The 25,240-nt window shown below is 36.0% G+C and overlaps 1 protein-coding gene across 2 annotated transcripts in view; it reads left to right on the forward strand.

Annotated features, from left to right (window-relative positions):
- The window catches only part of OTOG (otogelin), a 100,490-nt gene that overhangs the window by 23,512 nt on the left and 51,738 nt on the right, over window positions 1-25,240 (forward strand). For both annotated transcript variants that reach the window (XM_064657474.1, XM_064657475.1), the window contains 9 exons: window positions 1,088-1,220; window positions 2,202-2,379; window positions 4,189-4,313; window positions 5,797-6,009; window positions 7,578-7,743; window positions 8,242-8,316; window positions 10,294-10,337; window positions 11,459-11,615; window positions 21,693-21,800. In XM_064657474.1, the coding sequence (XP_064513544.1) occupies window positions 1,088-1,220; window positions 2,202-2,379; window positions 4,189-4,313; window positions 5,797-6,009; window positions 7,578-7,743; window positions 8,242-8,316; window positions 10,294-10,337; window positions 11,459-11,615; window positions 21,693-21,800 (1,199 nt within the window). The remainder of the gene's footprint in view (window positions 1-1,087; window positions 1,221-2,201; window positions 2,380-4,188; window positions 4,314-5,796; window positions 6,010-7,577; window positions 7,744-8,241; window positions 8,317-10,293; window positions 10,338-11,458; window positions 11,616-21,692; window positions 21,801-25,240) is intronic.

A 25,240-nucleotide genomic window follows, 5' to 3' on the forward strand; every position in this document is an offset into this window, starting at 1 on the left:
ACATGTGGTGTGATGTCTAGTTGAAGATGACTACAGTAACAGTTAAGTAGTTTGGGACTTCACTGAGGTACCCATCAGTTTCAGTACTTGACTGAGTGAAAAAAACCCCAACCTAAAAAACTTAGAGTAAGTACACAATAGGTGACTTGTTTTGAAGAAAGCAGTTAACTTGAATTCAGTTCTTGGTCTTTAAGCTGTTCTGAAATTTCTTTCTGTAGGGCGTATAGCTTTTTTATGTTGTGAAACTTTTGCACATAACTCTAAATACTTCTGTTTTTTAGAATTTCAGTCAGCTGCTCTTGATTCCACTGAAGAGGGTGGATGTAGAAATACCTAGTAAGGATGATTTAGTTTGGGGGTTTTTTTTAGTATGTTTTATCTGGACTGCAATGCAGTATTCATTTTCACATCTGTGTGTCATTTTGACTTAGAGAAGTGAAATGAAAATAAGAATAAGCATGGTTGTAAATGGTGGTAACAATAAACAAGTCAGGCCTGTTGGATGTTGTGAAATTGTATGCTCCACGATGCTGCCTTTCTTTTGCCAATATTCATCCATGGAGCTTATGAACATACTCCACAACTCCTCTCAGAAATAATCAACTTATATGCTGTTTTAAATAATGATTCACAAGATACTTCTGTCTTTCATTATTGTTTGCCTTCAAAAGAATTTCGTATCTTAAATGTGCTTTAAAAGAACCTGGGTATATCAGAACACTTTAAAGTACAGACTTGGATTTCGGTGCACTGCTCTACAGATAATGCAGCCTTGTTTGTGAGCAGTAATTCAGCCTCAGTGGGTCTTTAATCAGGGGGTTCCATGAATTGCAGATGTCTTGGTACCAAGCTATGTGAGAATTGTTTCCATTTCTCTTTACAAATCCCACTTTTGAGCTGTATTTGCATAGCAGATTAGAGTTATTGTTAAACATGTATGGGAAATCATTCAAAATATTAAGTTTTCTTACTTAGCTGTAAAGCTGTATGTTTTACAAGTGCGCTCTGCTAAGAAGCAAGGTATAACTTAAAATTTTCAGACCCCACTAAGTATACCTTTACTTGTTTGTTTTCCTCTTACTTGTAGAACCAGGATGGATCATGTATCCAATCAGTCAGCCTTATTCTTAAGCAGGATCCCAAGAGGCAAGTGACTCTGACTCATTCAGGAGATGTTTTGATATATGACCAATACAAAATTAACCTACCTTATGCAGATGGTAAGGAATGATATATAAGCATATAATTCTTATCAAACAGTAAAGAAATATTTTATTGACATTTGTTTACTGTCAATATTGCTAACATATTGAAGTTAAATGGCATAGTTTAGTATTAATGTTGTTAATTTTTTATGAATGTTTTGCCAATTGACTGCTGGCATACTTTTTACGTAATAGGAGTTGTACATTAGCTGTGTTGGGCTGGTGACTCTTAGGTTAAGATTGTGTTTGTTCTAACAAGTCCACATGCCACCCCTTACACTTGCAAGGTTGGTTAGTTCTTTTCTGAGGGGGAATTATTTTCTCTGATTCTTGAACTGAATAATCTCTTTTTCCCTTTTTGGTAAGCAACTCAAGTAAATGTAGGTGAAAGGAGCCCTCTTGCCCCTTACAGATAAACTACAGATTTTCAGATAAAAAATTTATTTTGGTCCTTTTTTTTTTTCTTTTAACTTTTAAATCTTTCCCTCTCAAGATATCTGTTATTCTACTTACAAATATGTGACTGTGTTCTGTGAGATTTAGCCTTAGCTTTAATGAGAGCTTTTTAATGAAATCATTAGTACATTTGATGTCTGCAAGACCTTGGCTCTTTGTGAATTTCACAAAGATGTATAGGCTTTAATATAGGAAGCATGTGCCTGGTGCCAGGATTACTTTGTCTACAAGAAGTGGTCTGCAGTGTTTGTATCTTTAAATTGATTTCATTTAGTTTACTTTCATGAACATTTCAGTGAACTCTGGATGCATTTTAAAAAAGCGGTGACTCTCACAAGTTTCTTGTTTTCTTCTTAAAAGTTTGAATCAGTGTAACCTTGCATGAGAAATCAATGATTAGGGGAAAACAGTGTCTTAATAAGAAAAAATGAAACTCTAGATAAAAATTATATGAACCAAAACCAGTGAAATTACAAGAAACAAAATGTAAATTACAAACAGGTTTCTTTTGCCTTTCAACAATCTGTTTTTACTCACCAGAATTATTTGAAATACGGAAACTGTCCTCTGTATTTCTGCAAGTAAAGACACACATTGGATTACAGATCCTGTACGACAGAGAAGGACTGAGGCTTTACCTTCAAGTGGATGAACGGTGGAAGGAAGATACCACGGGCCTTTGTGGGACCTTCAATGGGAATACAGAGGATGATTTTTTGTATGAATAGCTGCAAGATTTCTATTTTCCAGTATATGAATGTCTACAGCTAGTGGTAGATCAAGTGTGTACTGAAGCTGAATGGATAGATAGCAAGAATAATTGATTTTGCAGTTTTCCATTAGTGAGATAGATAATAGGCTTTAGTTTGCTAACAGAAAATCTGCATGATATCAAGCCAGGTTTTGCTTAAAATATTTTAATATATAAATACAGTGAAATATGTAAGGTGCTCAAAGGCTAATATATTGGAAAGGTTTTGTCCAAAATATGAAGTGGCCTACATAAGGAACTTTCTACCTCCCTGCAAGCCTCTCTTTTTCCAGCTCCTGTTTTCTGTTGCAATTTCTAACCTGCTGCCTCTGACAGAGCCTCTATTGTTCAGTGCCTGCAGGTCAGCAACAGGAATTGGCTGTTGCCTGAGCTTCTCTTCCTTGTGATGCAGTGAAGGGTGGTCAGAGCTGCCTGAGCACTATAGTCAAGATTACTGTTTGTCCAGCTTCTTTGCAACATATTTCTCAGAGATAATAGAGAGCAAATTTACTTCTGAGGGATTAGAGCAGCCAGGTAGAACTAGGAGAAGAACAGGAATGTAGAGCATGACAGAATATTTCTTTTACCAGTATAAGAAAAGAAAGAGTAGGAGAACTTTTTCCTCTCAAAACAGTTGGTTTTTTTCTAAATCAAGAGTAATTGAAAAATGAAAAAACTTTCTGTTATAGTTCCCATTTGGAAACACACATAGACACACAAATATGCCAGTGGAATTTTGAACAAATCTATCTTACTGATTAAAAAGTATTATCAGAATATTATTTATAATGAGACTAGGAAATATATAAACAAGATCTCAATAAAGAGATTATTTATGTAAAACTACTTAAAATATTTCTCTTAGACAAGTAGTTTGGTAGTGTATTTTTGGTGACAGTCTTTGGATTGTTCTCACATAAGTGTGAAGTTGTTCAATAGTTTGGTATTTGCAGAAAAAAGTCCTTAAACTTGAGAAGTTACGAATTGTGCTGAGACATGACACAGACTACGGTGTACAAGCATTTTGATTTGTGTACAAAAAACCCTGATCCACACCAGATTTGGGCGATGTACCATAGACAGTAGTGTCTTTTGCAACACCTCCACACCCAGCTGTTTTACCAGCAGAAATACTACTGATAGTATGCCTAATGCACTCTTTTCCTTAGACTGAAAGACCCCCTATTTAAATGCACAGTTTTGATCATTCTCCCTGTACAACCTGCCTTGGTTACTTTGATCACAGTCTTTATCATTCAGCTTCTATTGCCCCTCTAATTACCTGGGCCTCATGGATATCTATTAAATTGCTTTTGCAGTTATATTTCTGAATGCTTATATTTCTTTCCCTTCCTTTTCCTTGCAGAGAATAAAGAGCATGGAAATACAGCTACCCAGAAACAGACAGGAAAATATAGGTAGAGGATAGAGAAAAATGGATCAGATATCACTGGGGAAGCAAAAGTAGGAATAAGAGAGTGCAGACTATCAGGACAGTGGTGCATCCTCCTTCTCTCTTATAAAAACGAAACTTGGTCTATTTTGATCTTTCCTTCCTTAAAAGGTATTTAACAGCTCTAGTTCACATCTTGTCTTTCCTTCCTGGGCCTTTGCCTGGAAAGAAAGAAGAATCCTAAAGCTTAAGCTGACAGTGCTTTAGAGGAGAGAGCATGAGAATATGGAACAGTGCAAGGGGAGCTTGAATCGACATGGTGGAACTGAGACTGTTTTGTACATTCGTTGTATCTTTTCTGACTGAACTCTGTTTTGTAAAAGATCTCCAGTTGGAGTAACTGAAAGCACTCCAGAGCTGTTTGGAAACACGTGGAAGACTTCATCAGCGTGCATTGTTGTGCATGATAGTTCACAAATGGATCCCTGTGATATTCATCTGCAGGCAGGTGGGCAGTGAAGGCCAATTGTTATTGGCAAATTACTTTCTACTTAGTACATCTGTGCCCATTTTCCTAGTTGGATCAGGTAAAGGAATAACCAGTCCTACCCACTGAAATAATTATTACTTACAGGTAGCATGTGCTGAATTCAATCCTCTAAGAAATCATACTGTGTATTGTTTAAGGATTTTGGGATACTTGCAGAGGCACTTGAGATACCCCCTTTTTATTTCTGGTTTTCAGTTATGCTTTATTAAGTTAGACATGCATTAAAGGTTGATAGTATGTCTAGTATTGGTGATGCTGCTAGTTAAGATGGAAACTAAAAACTATTGCAGCATTCACTTTTGAAAATACTGAAAAAATTAAATACTTGATTTAGTTGTCTACCACTGAAGAGGATGAATAGGAGAAAAATGCTGATGCACTGACAGTCTTTAGATTCAACTACAAGGGTCCAGTTGGGGAAATATGCTAGTGGCTGAAGCCATGAGGACCACAGATGGTCACTAAGTCATCCTTTAATAATGATGAACTTTGTAGATCATCAGTTATATCCATTTCACAGTTCCTACCACATCTTGTCTTTGTCTCTACACTCTTGTTGAGACATAAAGGTAAAATGTTAAGGGTTTACCTGTACTTTCAGCAGTGCTAGGGAATCATCATGCCTCTTGCTACAACAGCATCTATCTTTTGAGTATTTATACAATAGGCAGTATTAAGAAGCTGTATTCTTTGTAACAGGTTTGGACGTGAATGTAGAAAGAATTAGCCTGTATAGGAAGTCAGAAATTCTGGAAAAGTGATTTTGAAGTCCTAGTTTATGCATTATGCTCTTTTTGGTGGTAAATTTATCTCTTCATTGGTATGCTAATATAGCATATTATTTATTTTTACCATTATTGCACAACTATTTAATTCATTCAGAATTGAGATATTCAGGTGAGTGCTGTGTTTGGAGCTTCTTACACAGCTATTTGATACTGCTCTTGCTCTCCTGGGTGACAAGCCAGCCGCTCTGGTGCTGGGTGCAGCCTTATGCAACTGAAGCAATGGGTAATAGATTAGTCTTTACAATACTGACCTATTGAAGTATTTATTGGGAATGACTTAAGCTAAAGTGATGGACTTAAGCTACAGTGATGTGTAATGAAATATGTGTTTGCCAGAGGCAGTGGTTAGTTTATAGTACCTGTTGCCTAACTTAACTCCATGAATCAGTTTAAAGGTAGAAGACTTGACTATAGGCACTGTCTGCATATTGTAAAGTTTTCTTAATACCTTAAAATCATACCAAGAACAAGCTCAACACTATGAGCAGCTAACTTTTTTTTTCTACTGTACAGTTGTATAGATATCAAAGATAAAAAGATTACGTGGCAGAAGTATATAGCCATGACCAGTTGCATTGTATAGAAAACACTTTTTGTTCCAAGTCTTTTTAAACTCCTTCACTGAAACAGTGTTTAATCTGTTATTTGTGTAGCCTCTTATGCAGCGGAAGCTTGTAGCATCCTTACGAAAGATCTTTTTGCTCCATGCTACCCCTATTTGAGTCCTGTTCCCTATTTTGAGCAGTGCAGAAGAGACACTTGCAAATGTGGACAGACTTGTTTTTGCTCTGCTCTGGCCCATTACGCTCATCATTGCCGAAGGTTCGGAGTTGTAATAAATTTCAGAGGAGCTGTCCCAGAATGTGGTGAGTTTCCTTTCACTTCTGGTCTTAAATAGTTACTGTTGGAGGACTTTAGAATGACATTTGGAAAATAAAATTAAATTAATATAATCTTTTAGATGAGAAGATTAATCCCAGCATGATCTTTTGCACACAGGACAAGGTTCTTTTTTGTCAGGACAGAATTTAATATCAGTGTTCTTAGAGGATTGCTCCTTTACAGTTTACTTTCTTTAGTTCTTGGTTTGTTAAACATTGCAAAGATTTTATTTTTAAGTAGTTGGAGGGCTTGAAATGTACACAGAATTAAAAATATGTCTGAATCTCTTATACGCCATTGCAAATTTCATACCATGTAGATATTATTCATGAGCTGCATATATAGATTTGTTCGTTTCCTCAGAGGTGCTAGGTTTATCTAATTCTTTAAATGAATGAGGTGAAAAATGATGGTGATGTGTTTAGCAGTTTTAGTTGGATTACTACCAACTGACAGTCTGTCTTAGCTTATACTCTTACTGTCAGTGCTTAAGTAAGTGTTGAAAGTTGGTATTGTTGACGTGTAATTTGAAATGAATAGAAGAATATAAATGTTATAAAGGTAGCCGAAGGTGACATATTGTATCTGCTTTATAAAGCCTCACAAGTAGAGGAGTGGGATAATATTATTAAGCTTTTTCATTTATATTAACCTCTAGTGATGAAAAAGATATTGATAGGACATGCAGTTGCCCTCACGTACATTTTTTAAAAATTATAGAATTGGAAACCCTATAAAACAACCTGAAATTTGTACTTCTGATGTTTCAGTAGGTTTAACAAGGTTTTTCTAAGGAACATTCAAGAATTTAAGATCTAGCAGTTGTTGTCACATCATTACACACGTCACATTATCCATGTTTTAATGCATGATAAAGATGATATAGGAAAGTTGGTCCAGTTTAAGTTTCTGTATGTATATCTGAAAAACTGGCTTGCTTGCATTCCTTTTGGCATGAATGGCCATGCCCACTATGACTGAGTGAGTCATTTGAACCATTTGATTTTATTTTACTTTTCTAGAAGCAAGTATAGTTTTCCTGTAATATATTCTAAAATTCATGCTTTTAGGGTTTAAAATATGTGAATCTTTTTAGTATTTCAAGAACTTCAGATTTTTTTTTTCTAGTAGCGTAGGAGACACATATATATATATAGATAGATAAAGATATATAAAAGAAATTTTAAGATGGTTTGTGCAACATCTGCAAAGTATATACATTTTGTGTATTGCTTTCAACAGTTTATTTAATATGCTCTGGGTTTCCAAAAGCCCATGCACAAGGGCTAAGCATTTTCAGAGTTAAGAGGTAAAAAGGCTTCAGTTGTTCAGTTTCCCCAGTGAAAATCTGGATTAACTGCACAGGCTCATCGCACTTGTTATTACTGTGGATTTACATCTGTGTATTTTGCACCACATAGTGCCAAGATAGCAATTTTAGTGGAATTTAATGTGATTGGGAGTGAAAGAATGGAGATGTTTATCAGAAAAGTGTTGGGAGGTCCTTGAGTCTCTTGCACCGTAATTTGAGAGACTCATTTCATTTGGACAGCTCTTTCATGTGAAGATACAAAGGAGTACAGTACTTGTGTATCTACCTGTGGCAGAACCTGCCAAGCACTGTCTGTGCCAGAGACATGCAGCAGTGATTGTGTTGAAGGCTGTGCTTGTCCCTCTGGAATGTATTTGAACTCCAAGACTGAACGATGTGTACAGAGGTAGGTAAAGCTGCGGTTCTGATAGTCACACTCGCTCTTTTAGACCACTGCATTTGCAAGTCAGAGTGAAAAGCTAATAAACATGTAATGTTGTAGATGACATGCATCTGTAAACTTGTCAGGGTCTTAGAATGATACAGAACTGATGTCTGCATTGATTAAAAAATAGCTTTTCTATAATATGGACACTTGTCCAACATCATCAACAGTAGTTGTTACATTTTGTCTGATTTTTTGGTATATGAAAGATAGGAAACATAAGGTTCTACTTTCTTACTGATTTGGTTTGGATGTGCTTGAGTTATATGGCAGTATTCAGACCAATTTAGTGTTTTTTAAAAAAACCCAACCAACTGCAAAACCCCCAGCCAACAAAAAATACCTCACCAAAAACAACAAAGCAACCAATTGAAATTTGAACAGCAATTATGTCAGTGGGAATTTTTTTTTTCTTTCTTCAGTTTGGGTAATCAGTTTCATGTTTTTTCTCTACTCCAGAAATGAATGCCCATGTTATTTTCAAGGAATTGACTATCCCCCTGGAGAAAATGTTATGACATCTTTAGGCAAATGGTAAGATACAAAACTGTGTTTTCACGTGACTAAATGGTATCACTTTAAGAGTTCTGTCAAATCATTCTGGCTAGAATACTGGGTTTTGTTCTTTTGGTATTTTTTTTTAATGAAACACACAGAGCAAAGGTATACCTGTTTTCTATGCATATTTGACAGAGGTTCTTTAGAACTTAACTAAAAGCAGAACAGAACAAATAATGTCTGTGATGGATATCACAAGTATTATCAGCATAATACTTTGGTTTGTTGTAAAGGCCATATAAGAGATTGGTATTTTCGGACACCTATTGCAATAGGGGCACTTAGACTCATTTTCGCTTTTATCAGCAGTTCATAAATACTGATCATTATAAATCTATATCTTAATCATCAAGTTGTCTGATTATTACCTTAGGGCAGATTTCCTGGGGAGTGTCAGGCAGCCCATTCTGCATATGGGGCTGTGCAAAGGCTGGGTGCAGTGTTGCCTTTGGTACTGCTTTGCCTGTCGCCTGGGAGTCCTCGAGAACTTTCCCTGCAGGGCTTTGGGGTCCACACAAAACTCCAAAAGTATTCACAGAATGGCTGTGGCACATGCAGAATTTGATTCTGAGTCTGCCGACTAGCTGTAAGGACACTGGGGATGTCTCAGCCATTGCAAAGAATGGAAGAATAGTGCTGGAGTTCATGGGCTCAGGCTCTCTAGTGAAGCACAGGACATGAAATGAAGCCAGTACTGCTTCGGTTTTCCCTGACAACAAGTTGCAACCAGAGCTGCTACCATTTTGTAAAAGTACTGGACCATTTTGGCTTGCATTAGACAGGAGCAGTCAGTGTTAGGTTTCTCGGTGCTTCCCTGCATAGAGTATCTTGTTAGGGTTGAGTTTTCTGCAGTGTTGAACTGTTTCACGTAGGGGGAAAAATGTTTTGTCTGTTCCTGTCTGTGTGGTATTTTGCGTATATGAGTGGGTAAATATGCTACAACTTTATGATAGAGTAGCTGAAAATTTTTATTTTGAATATTTGATTAGCTTGGAATTGTTTGAAATTTTTTAGGTTCTGATTATGAACTGTAATTCCAGGTGGTTCTGATAATAGCCACAGTAGGCTGTGATTTCAGATTCTTATCATTTTGCTGGAGCAAAATTACTTTGAGACAGCATGAGGATGAAATTTAGAAATTGCTTCACTGTTTCCTTCTGTGAGCTAGTAACACTAAAGTAATTGAAACATTCATTTTGTTATAAATTAGATGGAAATCCATGATCTTGTCAGATATTTGCCGGTAGATACCTGTTTGTGATTCATGCTAGGAGTGGTTGAGAGAAGAACAAGTTACCGATCTGCTGTTACTATGTTGTACTTGGGTAAAAGTCGCTCTAGTACAAAATATTGTTGCAGATACAATAACTTGTGATTTTATTATATTCAGCATTGTGGTTTTGCCTTCAGCTGTGGGAACTTAAGAACTGTTGGTGTCATCAAGATTTTCACCTAAACTAGTAGCTTGCTTTTTAGCAGAGTTCTATGATTATGGTGAGAACAATGGAGTGTTAAGAATGTTCATATATGGGTACATACCCAGAACTTGCTGTATCCTGTACGTATATGTGTTTAGGATTTGGTTTTGTTGCTATTGCTCCTTGCATTTTTGTTTCAGATAATGACAATTTTTTTAAGTTTGTGGCTTGTTTTATCATTACTGCATTGATATTTAGGGAGCAGTATAGTGGTATATTCCTGTATGTATTCTTTTGTCAGGCCAGGTATCTTAACTCATAATAACATTATGTATAAAGCAAAAGTTTGAAGTGTAACTGATATTCTTCATGTGTTAAGGCAATGCACACTTTATCCACAGTTCTAATGTTCAGTGCAAACATTTATACAGTTACTTTGTAGTGACTTAGACTGCATGCTTCATTATTAAATAGAAAACATTAATATTTCAGATCTTCTCGGCTCTCATTATATCTCTGTATATTTTTATTGCAGCCATTGCAGTGATGGAGTAATGAATTGTGATAACAACATAATAGGTGAGTGAAGAGAGAGGTAAAAGATACTTCAAGTCCAATGAATACATATTCTCCCTGTGGAACCTCTTGCCTGTAATAGAAGATTGTGCAATGTGTACAAATTAATAACTTCCAGGAGAGGATCCATAATTTAGAAATTATATGGTTGTGTATTTGAAAACAAGGCTGGTGCAAAGCAACAGTATAACTATTCAAAATACTGTTAAATCTGAGCAACTTTTTTCCCCAGTGCTTTAAAATATTTTTTTTTAGATTGCTAATGCAGACAAGCTTAGCTGCATGATAAACAGCAGACTTTCGGTAGGGCAAACAAAAATTTGCTTTGCCCCATAAAACATGAGTGTAGGAATTGAATACTGGCATTAATTTTTTACAAATATGTTTTCTTTCTCTCCATAAACTCTGAGTAACAGAAATATGAAAAAAAATATTTATTTTGTCATACTTTGCGATACAATGTAACAAGTGCTTTTTCTATTACAGTATATTTCATATATCATTAAGTATTATGGTCCATACTCGTGTTATGACGTGTGTTTTACTTCACTAGGAATAACATTTATTTATTTGAGGTTTCCATTCTGGAATTGCCAACTCTTTGACCAGAAATTCCCCATGCACTTGAAGGTGGTGGTTTTACCAATGTTACAATTTTCCAGGACCTCTCTCCTTAACAAATAATTAAGTAAGCAAAACCCCTGCAACCAACCAAAATCAATTTAAAATGCTGAGACTACTTCTGGCATTTCTGTTTTGTGTGCACAGTATGCTCAGTGCAGCCCTAAAGCAATTTTGCAAGAGAGTTGTTTTATTCATGGTCAGTGCTCCAGCATGCAAAGTCATATCTAGTTCTCAGATTCTTGGTATCTTTTTCTTTCTGTTGAAATATGTTTCTCTGTTCGTAGTACTTTGCATGTCTGGACTGATTCCTGACTAACCATTTAGAAAGTCATGTCCCTTACTAAAGGAATATATTAATTTCAGTATTATATATGAGACTTAATAGATGTTCTATGAAGTTAACTATGTTTAGGAATGAGAGGCAATTGGATGTTTAGTAGTATTACTGGATACAAAATTTCGACTATGAAGATCAATGTGTTTGTCAATTTTTCCCCCAGCACACAACTGCCCAGTTGGACAGATTTATATTAACTGCACAAGTAATCCACAAGTTGATCCTGAACTCAGCAGAGAGAGAACTTGTGAAAATCAGCTGCTAAATCTCACTTTCTCAGCACACCTTCCTTGTGTGTCAGGTTGTGTCTGCCCACCAGGGTGAGTACAGACAGATGTGCATCTTTTGGTGCACAAAAATAAATGACAACCTTCAGTAGTGATTGAGTACTTAAATCTGCTGAGATTTTCTGCTCAGCAGAATTCTGCTTGGAGAATGTTAATTGTCAAAGGGTGAGCATCCAACTTGTGACGGCTTACACCTCGATTTTGTCAGTTGAAGTCATAATAAATGCTAAACCAAGAGGCAAGTGGAGCCAAAGGTCTAATACCTCACAGTAATAAAGCCAAAATAGCAAAATGTGATTCAATCCCTGTAGTGCAGCAGAATGGGTTTATCTACATATTTTTTTCAGTTATCTAAGCTCTTATTTGATTATTTGGCTGAGGGAAACGTGTTTCTTCATTTATAGGCAGAATTTTCAATAGTCTCTCCCTCAAAAGGATCGTTAAAGCTTTGGGAATTTATGTTGATAATGTGCAGATGAACTTCTGTTGTGTTTTGAAATCAAGCACTGTATTGTTGAGAGATTTTTGAGTATAAAAATAACAGTGTGTTTAAGTTATGCTGTTTTTGATGGGATTTAGTTTCTTGAGCACATAGCTTGAAGGTTTTGAGTATTATCACTTTAAAATTATTGTTTATACCTTGTGAGCCACCTCAAAACAAAGAGTAGAATCCAGAGCCTCACTTTATCTGGGTTGAAATAGCTCAGTTGAAGTCTGTGGACTCATACTGATTAATGTGTAGATATTTCTATGTCATGATAAAAGGTTGCTACTCAGAATTCTGGGGTTTTACCTAATCATTCAGAAACATGAAATGTCAAATGGTTCACATGAAATGGAACCTGTAATTAATCCAAGTCACAATATGGTACCGTGGTGAAAAAGTGCAGTGCTGAGGTAGATTTTGAAATTACCTGGAGGTGAGTATTTTCAGAATCACAAAAACTCACCCTCCTAGACCTGGCAGATACCTTTCAAAACCAGTGGTTACCTTCAGCAGCACTGTATGGCTGGCAACTCAGATCATACAAACTTCTTATTCTCTGCTATTCTGCTGTGCGTAACCCATGAGGTTGTGAACTTCTCTGCTGCTTCCTGGTGGCAGAGTTTTATGATTTCCTAGGAACAAAAATAGAAAATTAAAAAGTTTCTTTACTTTGGCAAACTGAATTCTGTTCTCCTAAGGCTGTACGCTGCCTGTAAAGATACTCACATAAACTTTTTTGGGGTTTTTTGGGGGGGGGAGTGGGGGAAACACAAGGAGAGGTTTGTTTGGTTTTCAGGATTTTATCCTCAGTTCTTAAGGTAGAACTAGGAAACAGTGTTAGGAGCCTAGGATTTGAATTAGAGTTTTAACTAGAATCTGTACTGAAGAAGTAGAAATGACAAAGTTATTTGCAAGCTTGTCAAAACTGATATCTTAAATATTCCTCTAGTGGTCTGATATTGCTGGTATGTTTTATGTTTTTATTTGAGATTGCTTTAGGAAAAATTGAGATGGTCCTGAAGGTGCGTGGTTTTAGGTGTGCTTTTGGAAACATGAGAGACTTCTGCTATGCCTTAACTGTGCAGGTTTTTTATTTAGACAATGAATCTTAATGGTTTAGGAATTTTAATAATAGTTACTTTTGGATAGAATCTGTTAGAACTGAATAGCCCTAACATTTTAAGTCAGTCAGTGAATTCATACTCCAGTGATACTGCATACTCCCTACTGCAGATTTACCACGTTTGAGTCAGAGCAATACAGTAAGGTAAATCTAAATTGTTGGGAAAGATAGATGAAATACCATTGCCTTCACACAGTACCTTATCCAGTGTTGATAACAGTTCAAGTAGTGCAGAGTTCAAATGCACTGTGAATTTGTGCAACTTTAAAATCACCTTTCTAGGCAATCAGTTCTTGCTGGTGAAATATAAAACTGAGGTGACACTGTCCACTTCAAAAGGGTGAAACAGCCACAGAATTTCTTTGATCTTAACGTTAGTTTTTTATCTGAAATAATTAATCTTAGTCCTTTATTCATGCTTTTGCTCCTTTTTGAGATCTTGTATCTGTTTATCTTGATTCATTACCTGTAAGCTAAACAGACTTAAGTAGTAATGAAATCAGTTTAATGTACTTGATTAGGTAAACTAATGAAATCAGTGAAATAAAGTGAATATGTCACAGTTAAGAAACCTGTATTGGAAACTACATTTTTTCATGAGGAAGGACCTTTCTGATCTGTTTAGTGGGCTGCTTATTCTTCAATGATACCATGAAAGGTACTTAACACAAAGAGAAGGAAAGAACCTCTTTTTACAGAAAAGGTGTTAGGATTTCAAGAAGACAATATTTTTATTTTGCAGTCTTATTTTTCTAGTGTCTGGAGTCTGAAATATTCCTTCAAACACTTCACTATTTCTAGCATTCCTTCTTTCTTGTGCTCAGAATACATTCTAATGGTCCTTGCATAAAGTGGAGATTAAATATAAAATAAGTAGATCACAGGGAAAAGTAACAGTTGTCTCCAAATGTGCTTCTTTTGTCCTTCTTTTTAATCTGTAGTGAGTAAATCAGATGCAACTAACCATGCTTAAGTAAATATTTAAATTCACAGGAGATCATTCTATGGATTCTATGGATCATTCTATGGATTCTTATGGTATAAAAATTATGATTATACACTTTCCCTCTGTTTTAGAAGTTGTTGAGGTTACTTTCTAATGTTGGTCTACCCTGCATTGTTTGACATATTTAATGATTTTTAAGATTTTATTTGTTTTTTCTTACTGTTTTTCATCTGTCACTATTTAGATGGAAATTTCCTATATTTCTGTGCTGCATTTCAGAAAAAGAATTAATACTCTGTTTACAGCACAGTTCATAATCTTTCAAGTTCAATCTTTGAGTTACATTTTCTGCTTCTGGGTTGCTATGACTCAAGTGATTTTTGCCCTCCTTAACAATGTGCATGATTTGACATGAAGACAGGATTTATAATAAGACTGAAGAAGAAACAAAGAGCAAAGACAGAGTGAAAAAAAAGAGAGGAAAAACAGTAGTATCTTCCTATATTTCTGCATACTATGTGAGGTTTACCACAAATGGATGTATGCTGGTTGGTGCCTTTCCTTTTCCGTGGTCTCCAGTCAGATCAATAATGATCTCTGAGACAGCCAGCTTCTGTGCATTGTTCCTTGTAGCCTGCTCTTAGTGTTGCTGCCATGAAAAACAGTAATTTTCCTGAAGGAATTACTTGTGTTTTCTCACTTCCCCCATTGACATCATTTTACCCTCTGACTGAAGCATGAATTGGGTTTAACTGATCTATACTTCATAAAGTGTACGGTGTAAAATCTGCACTGTAGATACAAGGTGTATAGTTTTGTGTGGGTATTATAACAACTGGAGTCAATGACCTTAGAGATCTTTTCTAACCTAAATGATTCTATGACTCTAAGAGCAGCCCTGTAGGCTTTTTGAGGACAGATGCTTTTATTTGAATTGTTTTGTGATATACATTAGTATATATTTTAGATCATGTTATCCATACACATTTCCATTAACTGAAATATTTAGTAATTTCCATTTATATTTTACATTAATGCTACCTTGTTGGCAAAAACAAGAGGCCCTAAATATGAATAATAAATAAGAATTCTGAGAGTTATGTCAATAACTTGCACTACAAATTGTCTCAGATGCACAGTAATGTTTTCTGTTACTTCTGTTGCATCTACCTAACAGATCTTCCTTATTTTTTCCCTTTTTTGGTTCTATCCCCTCTATAAGCTATGTCAATTAAACCATCTGCCTTACCATTAACCTAAAAAGAGGAGTCTCTGCTAACTTCTCAGTATTTTGGAACAAAGGAAATTGTTGTTGTGATTAACTTAATTTGAACTTTAGCTCATAACCAACTTCTCTTCCTAATCATAGTTATAAAACTGGCTGTAATTTTCTCCTTGTTTCAGTGACTTTTTTCCCTCCTCAATGTTAGTAGTGCAAGACAATAAAAAATGGATTCTCAGCTGGCTACTAGTAGTGATTATCTGTCACTTATTTTCTCACAGCTCAGCAACATCCAATACCCAACTGGATATTTTATGGAGTGTCAACAGACTGTCCTTACAAAGAAAGCAACATCATTACCAATTATTCATTGCAATTACTAAGAACAGATATTTTGGGATCACAATTCAAAGTATGAAAGGAACACTTATATACTATTTTGAAATAGTGTGCTCCATTTTTCCAAGTATGTATATTTATTTATATGGTCTGTGAGCCTGCTTGAACCTCAAGAATACTAGACAGAATTGCTGTATCAAAGTTTTCTTTTTTTCCTCTCTACTATATCCTTTAATTGCCTATAACTGTGTGAACCACACAGCCTTTTTAAGCAGCATCTCTGAAAATTTTTTTTTCTTATGTAAACTTTGGAAAAACAAAACCAATCCCTGTATCCCTGCCCCCTCCCAGAAAAACATTTTATTTTACCAACTTTACACACATGGATTTCTGCAGATGTGGCTTGTGGCTGACAGTTCACGAAATGGGAAAAGTTAACAGAGATTTTTATTTTCTTGATGCCAAACTGTATGCAGTTTATGCAGTGTTTTCTTTCCAAACAGTTCAGTGTTGGCACACTGAGTTATAGCCATTAAGACTGAAATCTGTGGGACCAGGTTTTGATTCTAGTGTTCCAGTATCTGCCTCAGTTTCTCTTCTGAATTAGTGGTGTGGAGTTACAAGGCAACAGTCTCTGGTGTGGTGGGACAGCACTCCACCTCTGCAGACAACTGTGATCACTTATGACAGAGAATGTTATCTTTTGTGCTGAAACTGGACTCTACTAAATTTGGGGCAATTTAACATAATAAGAATTTTTGTCTTTTTTTCATCACTTATTGCTCTCATAAAACAAAACTATGAAAAGGTAGTAAATTCAAGGCTGTGGTATCCTGTAATTGCAATGAAGTTTTGTAACTAAGGCATATCATGCCAGGTTTTCTTTCCAAACATCTCTAAATTATCACAGTATTTCTGTGGTGGTGTACTGTATCAAATAACACATAAGGAGCTTAAATACATTCTTGAAAGGTTTTCTCAAAAAAAACCCCAACTCATCACTTTCTAATTTTCACAAAGGAAACAATGAATTTTGTCATCTTATAAACATGCCAATGGACAAACAAACCTAGTAATGGAGGAAGAATGCAGTTGAGTTTCAAATATTTTAGAAAACTATCTTTATTGAAGTAATTATGTTGATTGTGTTATGTCTTCAAATATATCTCTGTAGATGAAATCAAAGTCCTGTGCTTTTGGTGTGTGTTTAATATCCTTTTTCAAAAGGCCTACTCTTCCTCAGTTTAAACTCAGAATTTATTGTTTTTAGTATAAAATAAAAAGTGTGTTCTGTTCAAACCTCTCTTCTGGATGGCCCTGTTGTTGCTGTCGGGCTAAGTATTTTTAATATTTTGCTTCATCTGGTTTAGGCAGTGTTTTGGAGAGGTCTGTCAGGAAGATTTAATGTTTTCCAGGCAAATCCCTCCATGGATACCATCATAGCTATGCACTCCACTATTTCCTCAGGAAAATACAATTCTGTTACAAAGACTACATCAACATTCCTGTATTTGGGTGCTTCAGTATTCACACTGAATCTTATGCTGTTTTCCATTTCTGATGGCTGTACAATCACAGGATGCTAAAGGTGCTGGATTGGAGCTCATTTCCAAAGAATATACCTATTGCAGTGCCATCACAAGACAACCCAGTTCTTTTCCATCCTCTTCTTCTCTCCAGACTTGCAGCTTTCTTTGATACATTTCAGTGTTCCTTATTTCCTCTTTCAATACTTCCAAAACCCTCTTGGTTGCCTACTTTCTAGTTTACGGTATTTGCAAACAAATCTCTAGGGTTTTTTTCTGTACTTGTATTCAATTAATAGTGAAACTTCACCAGCAAAATTCAGATTCTTGAGCACCTTTTCATGTTACCTTCTGTCTTCTGACTTGTTTTTAAGAGAAGCATTGAACTCTGTCACTTGGTTTGAAAGGAATACTTCTGTTACCTTTGTAATTACTTTATGAAATTATTTTTATTACAAAACCGTGTTATTTATCTAAACTTGTTAATTAAATCAGAAAAATGTTATACTAAAATACCATTAGTGTATTTCACTTCTTTTGAGTTTCTTTGAGAGGAGTTGAGGATTTTGAATCAGTCAAGCCATCTTTTTGGGGTTTGTTTTGTTTAATTTTTAATTTCCACTAAAATTTAAGCAGATACTTGGTCTAATTGTAAAAAAAAAAAAAAAAGAGGTGGTATTATTTACTGTCAGTGATGATCAAGTCCATTGTCCCACCACCTCTCTGGTTAAATCATCTTTGTTGAAAACTGCTTCAGCTATATAACTGAATTCTGTTATCTGACACATAAGTTACCATCTTCTTTTACTGTGGATTCGGAATTTGGAGTCAAGGAATATACTTTGATCTGTATCTGCAAATATACATTGATTTCCCCCAGAAGCATAATTAATAAAAATATGTTCATGTCCCCCCCAGAGTATGCAATTCTTTTCAGAAGAACTGGTGCTGACAGAGTAGGAAGAGCTTGTAGTATCCTCTTGGCCATTCACAAACAGCAATTTTTGGTATCTCCGTTTCCCCTGGAGTCCTGCATTACATGATTTTTAGCACTGAATTGTACCCACAGCACTCTTGAAGGCAATTAGGATGAAACACAGGATGTTGCATTGAAACCCATACCCACGTTTTATGCAGCTCTAAGTATAACATAATTTTGGTGTGTGATGGCAGAAACTTCTTTCTGTTTGAGGATACTTTAGAGGAAGCACAGGCAATGGATGAGCCAAGTTTCAGGTGCCTGTGTGGGAAAGGTTGCAGAATATGGGAAGCTGGATGAATCCCTGTCATCTACTTCTTGCTCTTGTTTTTCTTACTCTCACATACCTTTGGTCTTTAAGCTGCTACTACCATTTCTGTTTAGGGCCTGCTCTGCTTAGCACCAGTGTGGTGTCGATGGTACAGTTGATTGCAGGAGAGTTTCCCAATCCAGGATGAAGCTGCACAAGTGCAGCGTCAGTTAAAGCATCAAAATCAGTCATTAACATTGAAAGATATAGCAAGGATACTAAAAGCCTTCCAAGCATTCTACAAAATTACTTAATATTTTGGTATAATAAGCTAGGAGAAAGGGGAAGAAGAGGTGGACTATAAAGAGCTCCCCAACAAGAAAGAAAACACTCAGCTGGATTATAGTAACTCTCCCTGTCTAGACAGTGAGTGAACAACAATTAAGCCATTGGGTGCTACAATAATGTTCTTAACATCTGCTTTTCTTTCAAAATTTGTTCATCTTTTTTTCTGGTTAGGCAACTCAGGGGTGGTGGTGGAATTCTGGTATTAGAAATGCTACCTGTTGCTTATTTCATTCTTTTTTACTTCCCTTAAACTCTTATTATAGACATTTGTAGGAAGATTTGGTGAAACCATCAGAGAGCAGATTTGTTGTTGGGGCAAAAGTATTCATGGCTGCAAGAATCAGTTGACAGTAGGCTGTTGCCTGAGAGAGGGGAAGGAGCTTGTGCAATACATAACCTGTTGAAAACTGCTCTGCTGGAAGCTGGAAGAGAGTTATTTTTTCGTGTTTTGGTCCAGAACTCTGTGCTTTGCAGAAACAAAGAAGGGTTTGGTGAGTCACAGGTGACATGTTGCTTCTAATGATGCCAGTAATTATTTCCAAGACTATTTACATATCTTTGTGTGAGTGAAGAAAGCTACAGGTAACAATGAGATACTAATGGAAGTGAACATTCAGTATGGTGAAGTGTGATAACTGTGTGTCTTTGCAGTAAGTATAACCATCAAGAAAAATTTCGAATACTTCAAAGAGGATCTGTGCAAGGCGTCTCTGTAGGGTATTTGTGGTGAATTCTTAGATCACTGAAATCTATCCATTTGCTTGGCTTTACAAGAGAGAAAACTGTTATCACATCTTTTTTTTTTTTAATCCAGTGTAATAACATGAGGGAAAAATTGCATTTAGTGCTACCTTGTCAGTGTGATCTCTTTGTGTCTGAATGTGGCCTGTTCAGTTCTGGGGAGCTTTTCAGTCTCACAGTTGATTGGTCTCCAAGTGACAAAATACTTGAAATAAATATGGGTTACAAAGAACAATTTACATACCCTGGAGGAAAAGAACAATTTTTAAGTTTAATCGGGGAGGGGGTTTATGATGTTCTGTGTGTTCCCATTAAGAAGCACTACAGAGTTGTAAATTTCTGTCTGATAAATAAGACACTGAAGAGGAGTCGAAGTCATAGTATCCAAAATACCAGTTCTTTAATATGAGTAAGTAAAATGTTCTGTGATAAGTGCCATGATGAAGTCTTTCCTTTTAGATACCAGGGAAACAAAACAGTATCGTCATCCTGTTTGTCACGCATGTGCCTCACACCTATGATTTCTTGCCCAAATTACAGTGCTACACGTCAGAAACACCAAATCTGTGTTCTTAAGAAAACAGTTAGGAACACAGGCAAACCTGTATAAAACTTACATTACTATAGAAATGTACTGGAATTCTAAACACACCTTGAAAAAAAAAAATCTTATGAGCCCAACAGTACTGTTTTCAGGGACTGTTTATTTCTCAATACAAATACATTTCAGATGTTAGAAACAAGGATGATCATAGATTGCACAGTGCCTGTAAGGAATCCTCTTACTATGTCACTGGCATGTTAGTTGTTCCAGCTGATTATATTATATCAAGTGGGATCCTGTATAGGATCAAAACAAGCTGGAGCCACAGCAGTTGGAGTGAAAGATGCTGCTGCAGCTTATCAAGAGTTTGTTTCACAACTGTCCTTTTGATAACATTTTGATTGATTTGAGATAACAGGTGTTCTTCTATTGGTTATTGAACCTTTAGGTCCTATATTAGTATCTTTTTGCCTATCCAGTAGCATTACAATATTTTATTTTTTTTTTAATAGAAGAAACACAACTTTCTTGGCTTCAGTTTTTTAATAAAATAATTCAATACTTCTGGTGTATTTCCTGATATTTATTTGTAGAATCCACTTGAGGTCTCTCTTCAACTTTCATGGTCTCATATTTCAGATTTTCTGGGTATTATTAAAAGCTACAAACATTTTACTTTAAAATTTAGACCAGTTGCTTTATTTAGTCTTGCTGGGCAAGAATTCCTCTGTTCTTTCTCTAGTAAAGCAATCTTTTTAACAGTTGTGGGTTGTTTTTTGTTTTTTTTTTAAATCTGTTACTCTAGGAGTTGTGATTATAAGCAAAAATTTATAGCATTAGTCTTGAACTGTAAATAGCTGTGCATATGGTTATCTGTGTTCAATGAAAATCTCCCTTAAAGACTAGGAGGATATTTATGCCAATAAAATGAAGTATATTTGTAATTGCTTCCATGAAGGTGCCTGTCATACAGAAATACGTACTCAATTTCATGCAACCAGGATAGCTCTTTTGATATTGATTGAATTATTCACAGAGCAAGAGGTGTAACTACAGCTACAGGAAAACTCTGCAGCAAATTAAAACCCTTTAAATTCGGTAGAGAAAAGAAAACCAGAAGAAATCCTCATTTAAAAATTCTAAGACTAAATATGCCACTAATTTTTGATAGTAAGAGCATATACCACTAGAACAAAGGGCTGTGATGGCTCCCATATCTCATGAGTGATTTCTTGGCTTAAGTTAAATACAAGTTAATTGGCTTATTTACAAGAAATTTGGGGAAATTTAGAGGATTTCTAGAAATTCTTAGTTTCCCTGAACTTAAAATTTTTATTAATGAATCAGTCTTCACAGGATTAGTAATTGAAGTGCTAGTGCCCAAAGTGCTGGTATTTAGTAAAGATAACCTGTGAAAGGAATGTATCAAATTGCTCATACATAATTAGTAATAAAATTGTGCCTTTTCAAATTCAGAAGTTTCAAAATGTTATTTGCTTTTCACTAATAATAATGCTAGTGATTTTAAAGTTTAGGAAAATACTGTTGTATCTAGATAGCATCTATACTGCTGCTGAATTTGCATTTTTGTTCTTTTTTTGACAGTCTTTTTAAACATGGGGAAGTGTGCTTGGATGCAGATGAATGTCCATGTTCATGGAAAGGAAAGGAATATTTTCCGGGGGACAAAGTAATTTCTTCCTGTCATACCTGGTAAGCAGAGGTCTCTTTAAGTGATTATTTCATTTTAGTTATTTATTTGTAGATTGATTTTTCCTTCATGTGTTTTAATCATAAATTTCACAGCAGATTATGGTAAATCATTTACTTTGATTTTGTATTTACATTTCTTCAAAGAGGTATTAAAATGACATTGGCTTACGGTTTATTGTTTCAAAGAGCTTTTACATAACAAAATAATAGCTATTTGGGATTTTCTTCTCTTTTAAAAAAAGCTTGATTTAGAAAAAACTTTGGGTTTTTTTGTTGTCAAGGTCATCTAAACTAATATTCAATGGCTAGTGTTCCTAAAGTAGAGGAAAAGTACTCATATAACACCTTAGTGACATTGTTAGAGCTTCTTATTTATTCATTTTCACATTTAGCATTGAATCTGAGCAGTCTAACAACCCAAATATAACCCTGTAACCATAAGTATACACCCACTACAATGATAATTTAAGGAGAGTACTGAGCAACATCATGTACTGAGCATGGTAGCAGATAAATTGATTGCTAATTTTTCATATGTAGATAACTGATGAATCAATTGGCTTTAAAAGGAGGTGTTCCAATAGGCAAGGTTTGATAGGATCACTCAAATACATGCAGAAACCTATTCCTTTTACTGTCCAGTGTTGTAAATGCAGCATATAGGTACAGCTATGTTACCCTGTGAAGTTTTCTTGAGCACTCAGTAGAATGTGTTACATTACCATTTTAATAAACTTTACAAGAGTGTGACAATATTCCACATCTGCATGATCCTGAAACAAACTTTTTTCTTGATGGTCCCCATCTGTTTTCTTCTCTGACCACAGCTGAACCTTGCAAGCTGGCATTGAGCAGTGCTATTTGTCTTACCAGAGCCCCAGAAAAATCAGTTGTCAAGCATGGAGATACTGAGGTAGTGGTGTAGCCTCCAGATTCTCTGCAGAGCAGTTCCTTCCTTTTGTCCCCTTCTTGTAGCTCACCAGGAACATGTAACTGGGGTCACCTGGTGAACTGCTGCTCCTGGCCTGCACAGCTTAGTGTAGCCTGGCACAGTGAAGGCTTCTCCAGTCAGCACTAGTCACTGCCTTGTCTGGATGTCGTTGCCCCCTCCAGCCTTGTGCTGACTGCCTACCTCTGCCTCTCGTCAGGTCCTCAGTATCTGCTCTAGAAGAGATTTGTAGCCCTTTGGTCGACTGGTGAAGCGACTTACAAGCCATCTCCACTGGGCAGGCAGGTAAAGCGACCGGGTTATTCACCCCCTTATTTCCAAAGGCCTCTCCATTTGGACCTGGTGTGGGATTGCTTGCATCAGAAAGAGTTTATTAGATCCCATTTAATCTGTATGAGACTTCACCAAAGGCAGCTGCAGTGCAGGCAGAAAGACACTGGATATTTTGCTTTCTCTCTTTTTTTTTTTCTCAGGCCAGGCTCATTAATTCATGTACAGATCTTTAAGGCTGTCATGGTTTTTTTAGTCTTCCATGTCCAGAAGCAAAGACAGATTAAGTGATAATAGCTTTTTGGCAATCAGTTGTCTGCTGACAGATGGGAGTCTGCAACAAGCTCTGCTTCATACAAAACATATGAAGTTTTTGAGTCTGCTGTATGTGTATGCAGGGGTGTATCTGATATGTTAAAGGAAATGTTCAAAGCATGAGAATACTTCCGTGCAAACAAACCCACTTAGGCACTCATAGCACTTATAATTTGGTGTTTTTTAGTGCAGAGAATCAGTGTTTGTTGATGTTAAATATAATCTTACATAAGATGTAGTATTAAAACAACTATTAGTCTGATTTATCTATTGAACAGTAAAATGGCAAATAAAATAATTTCCTAAGTTGGCAAAACTACCACTGAAGTGCCAGGAAATTTCAACTCAGGCTCTGGGATCTTACTGAACTGTGGTTCTAGGTTTTCCTATTTTTGGTTTTTGTGCAAGTGCCTGAAATTTTTAGCATGTGCTGTCAAGGTTCTAACACAAAGGGTTCTGATGCTGAGGGTATGGCAGCATTTTGGTGCTGTGCTGTGCAAGGTAAGATGGGTGGTGCAGTGCTGGTTTGCTGTCATATGTTGAGACCATTGAGCAACTGCTGGTTAGTATCTGTGGGCTGCTGAATTGGACCTTCTGTTCTTAAACAAATACTTCTTGGAAATATGTTTTTTTAAAAAGCTCATTGAAGTTTGGGGGATGCTGATAGTTCTGCTTTTCCGAGTAGGGCTCTCTAGATTCTGATAACTAAATGTTAGTTCACTTAGAATGAAACAAGCCTGGTGCAGAGGACTTTGAAGACATTGTGTACCTCTTAATCCCTCCCTTCTGACTGTAAACATGTTAAGACTCCTGAAAAAAGGAAAGTATGAAAAGGAGCTCCCTACTCTTTACATGTTAAGAAATGTTTCTGTGTGAGTCCTTAACAGATCGGCATGTGGAGGAGGATTTGAATAAGCCAAGAGTAAAATTAAAATCTAATGTCTCACAGAGAACATGAGAAGCAGCACTTAGTCTTTCAGTCCAAATATAATTCCTTCCATCTGCCCCTCTCTTGATCAGCTTGATTAGGTTCCTGCCTTAGCTGCTGCCTTAAGGTGACTAGGGTTAGCTGGACGAGCCCTGCTGCTGTCTCCTTGTGCTTTGGTACAGCAAACACTTCATATATCATACTTTTAACTTCTTTTAGCCGTGTGCTTAGTGTATTTATATATGTACCTATACAAAACACAAGTGCTGGTGCCAAATCAATGACAGGATAAGCAGAGTCTTCAAAAATCTGGACAAAGATTCCATGTTGGTGCAAGTTACCTGATAAGGGAACAGGAGGAAGACGATATTAGTATTTGGAGCTGCCTAGATTTTCTAGATATCTGCTGCTCTTTTGAAAACAGTGGTGTTCTGACCCTGTGATAGCAATATAAACAGAAAAGGAAAAATTATAATGACAAAAAGTTATACTGAGAAAAAGCTTCATACTGCTTGGTGCTTCAGTATATGAGATGCCAAATGTTAGCAATTTATCCATTATTTCTGTAAGTCAGATTAATACATTAGGTGTAAAATATGAAATATTCATTTAATGAGGAAATTAAAAATCAATTTTTTTTGAAAAGTAAACTTAAGTACCATAATTACATCACATGCTGTATTTAGTTTAACCTGTATTTATAAATATACCTGTAGTAAAGCTGTATCGAGGCACCAGCTCTGCTGTCTTTATTAAGAGAAGTTTTTTAAGTATCCAGTTCATTTAAAAACATAAAAATAACATTTTAAAGATTACTTGTGGATACAGGAAATGAAATTATATCCACTATTTATAAAACTTAAGTAGTTTCTGAAAATGTAATTTAGATTGCAAGAGGGTGATGCAGAAAGAGGTATAATATCCAATGCTGCAAAGCCTCTTACAAAGCAAAGGGAATTCAGGAGTCTGAACAATCAC

The sequence above is a fragment of the Pseudopipra pipra genome, chromosome 6 (assembly GCF_036250125.1).
Source record: "Pseudopipra pipra isolate bDixPip1 chromosome 6, bDixPip1.hap1, whole genome shotgun sequence".
Classification (NCBI taxonomy): domain Eukaryota; kingdom Metazoa; phylum Chordata; class Aves; order Passeriformes; family Pipridae; genus Pseudopipra; species Pseudopipra pipra.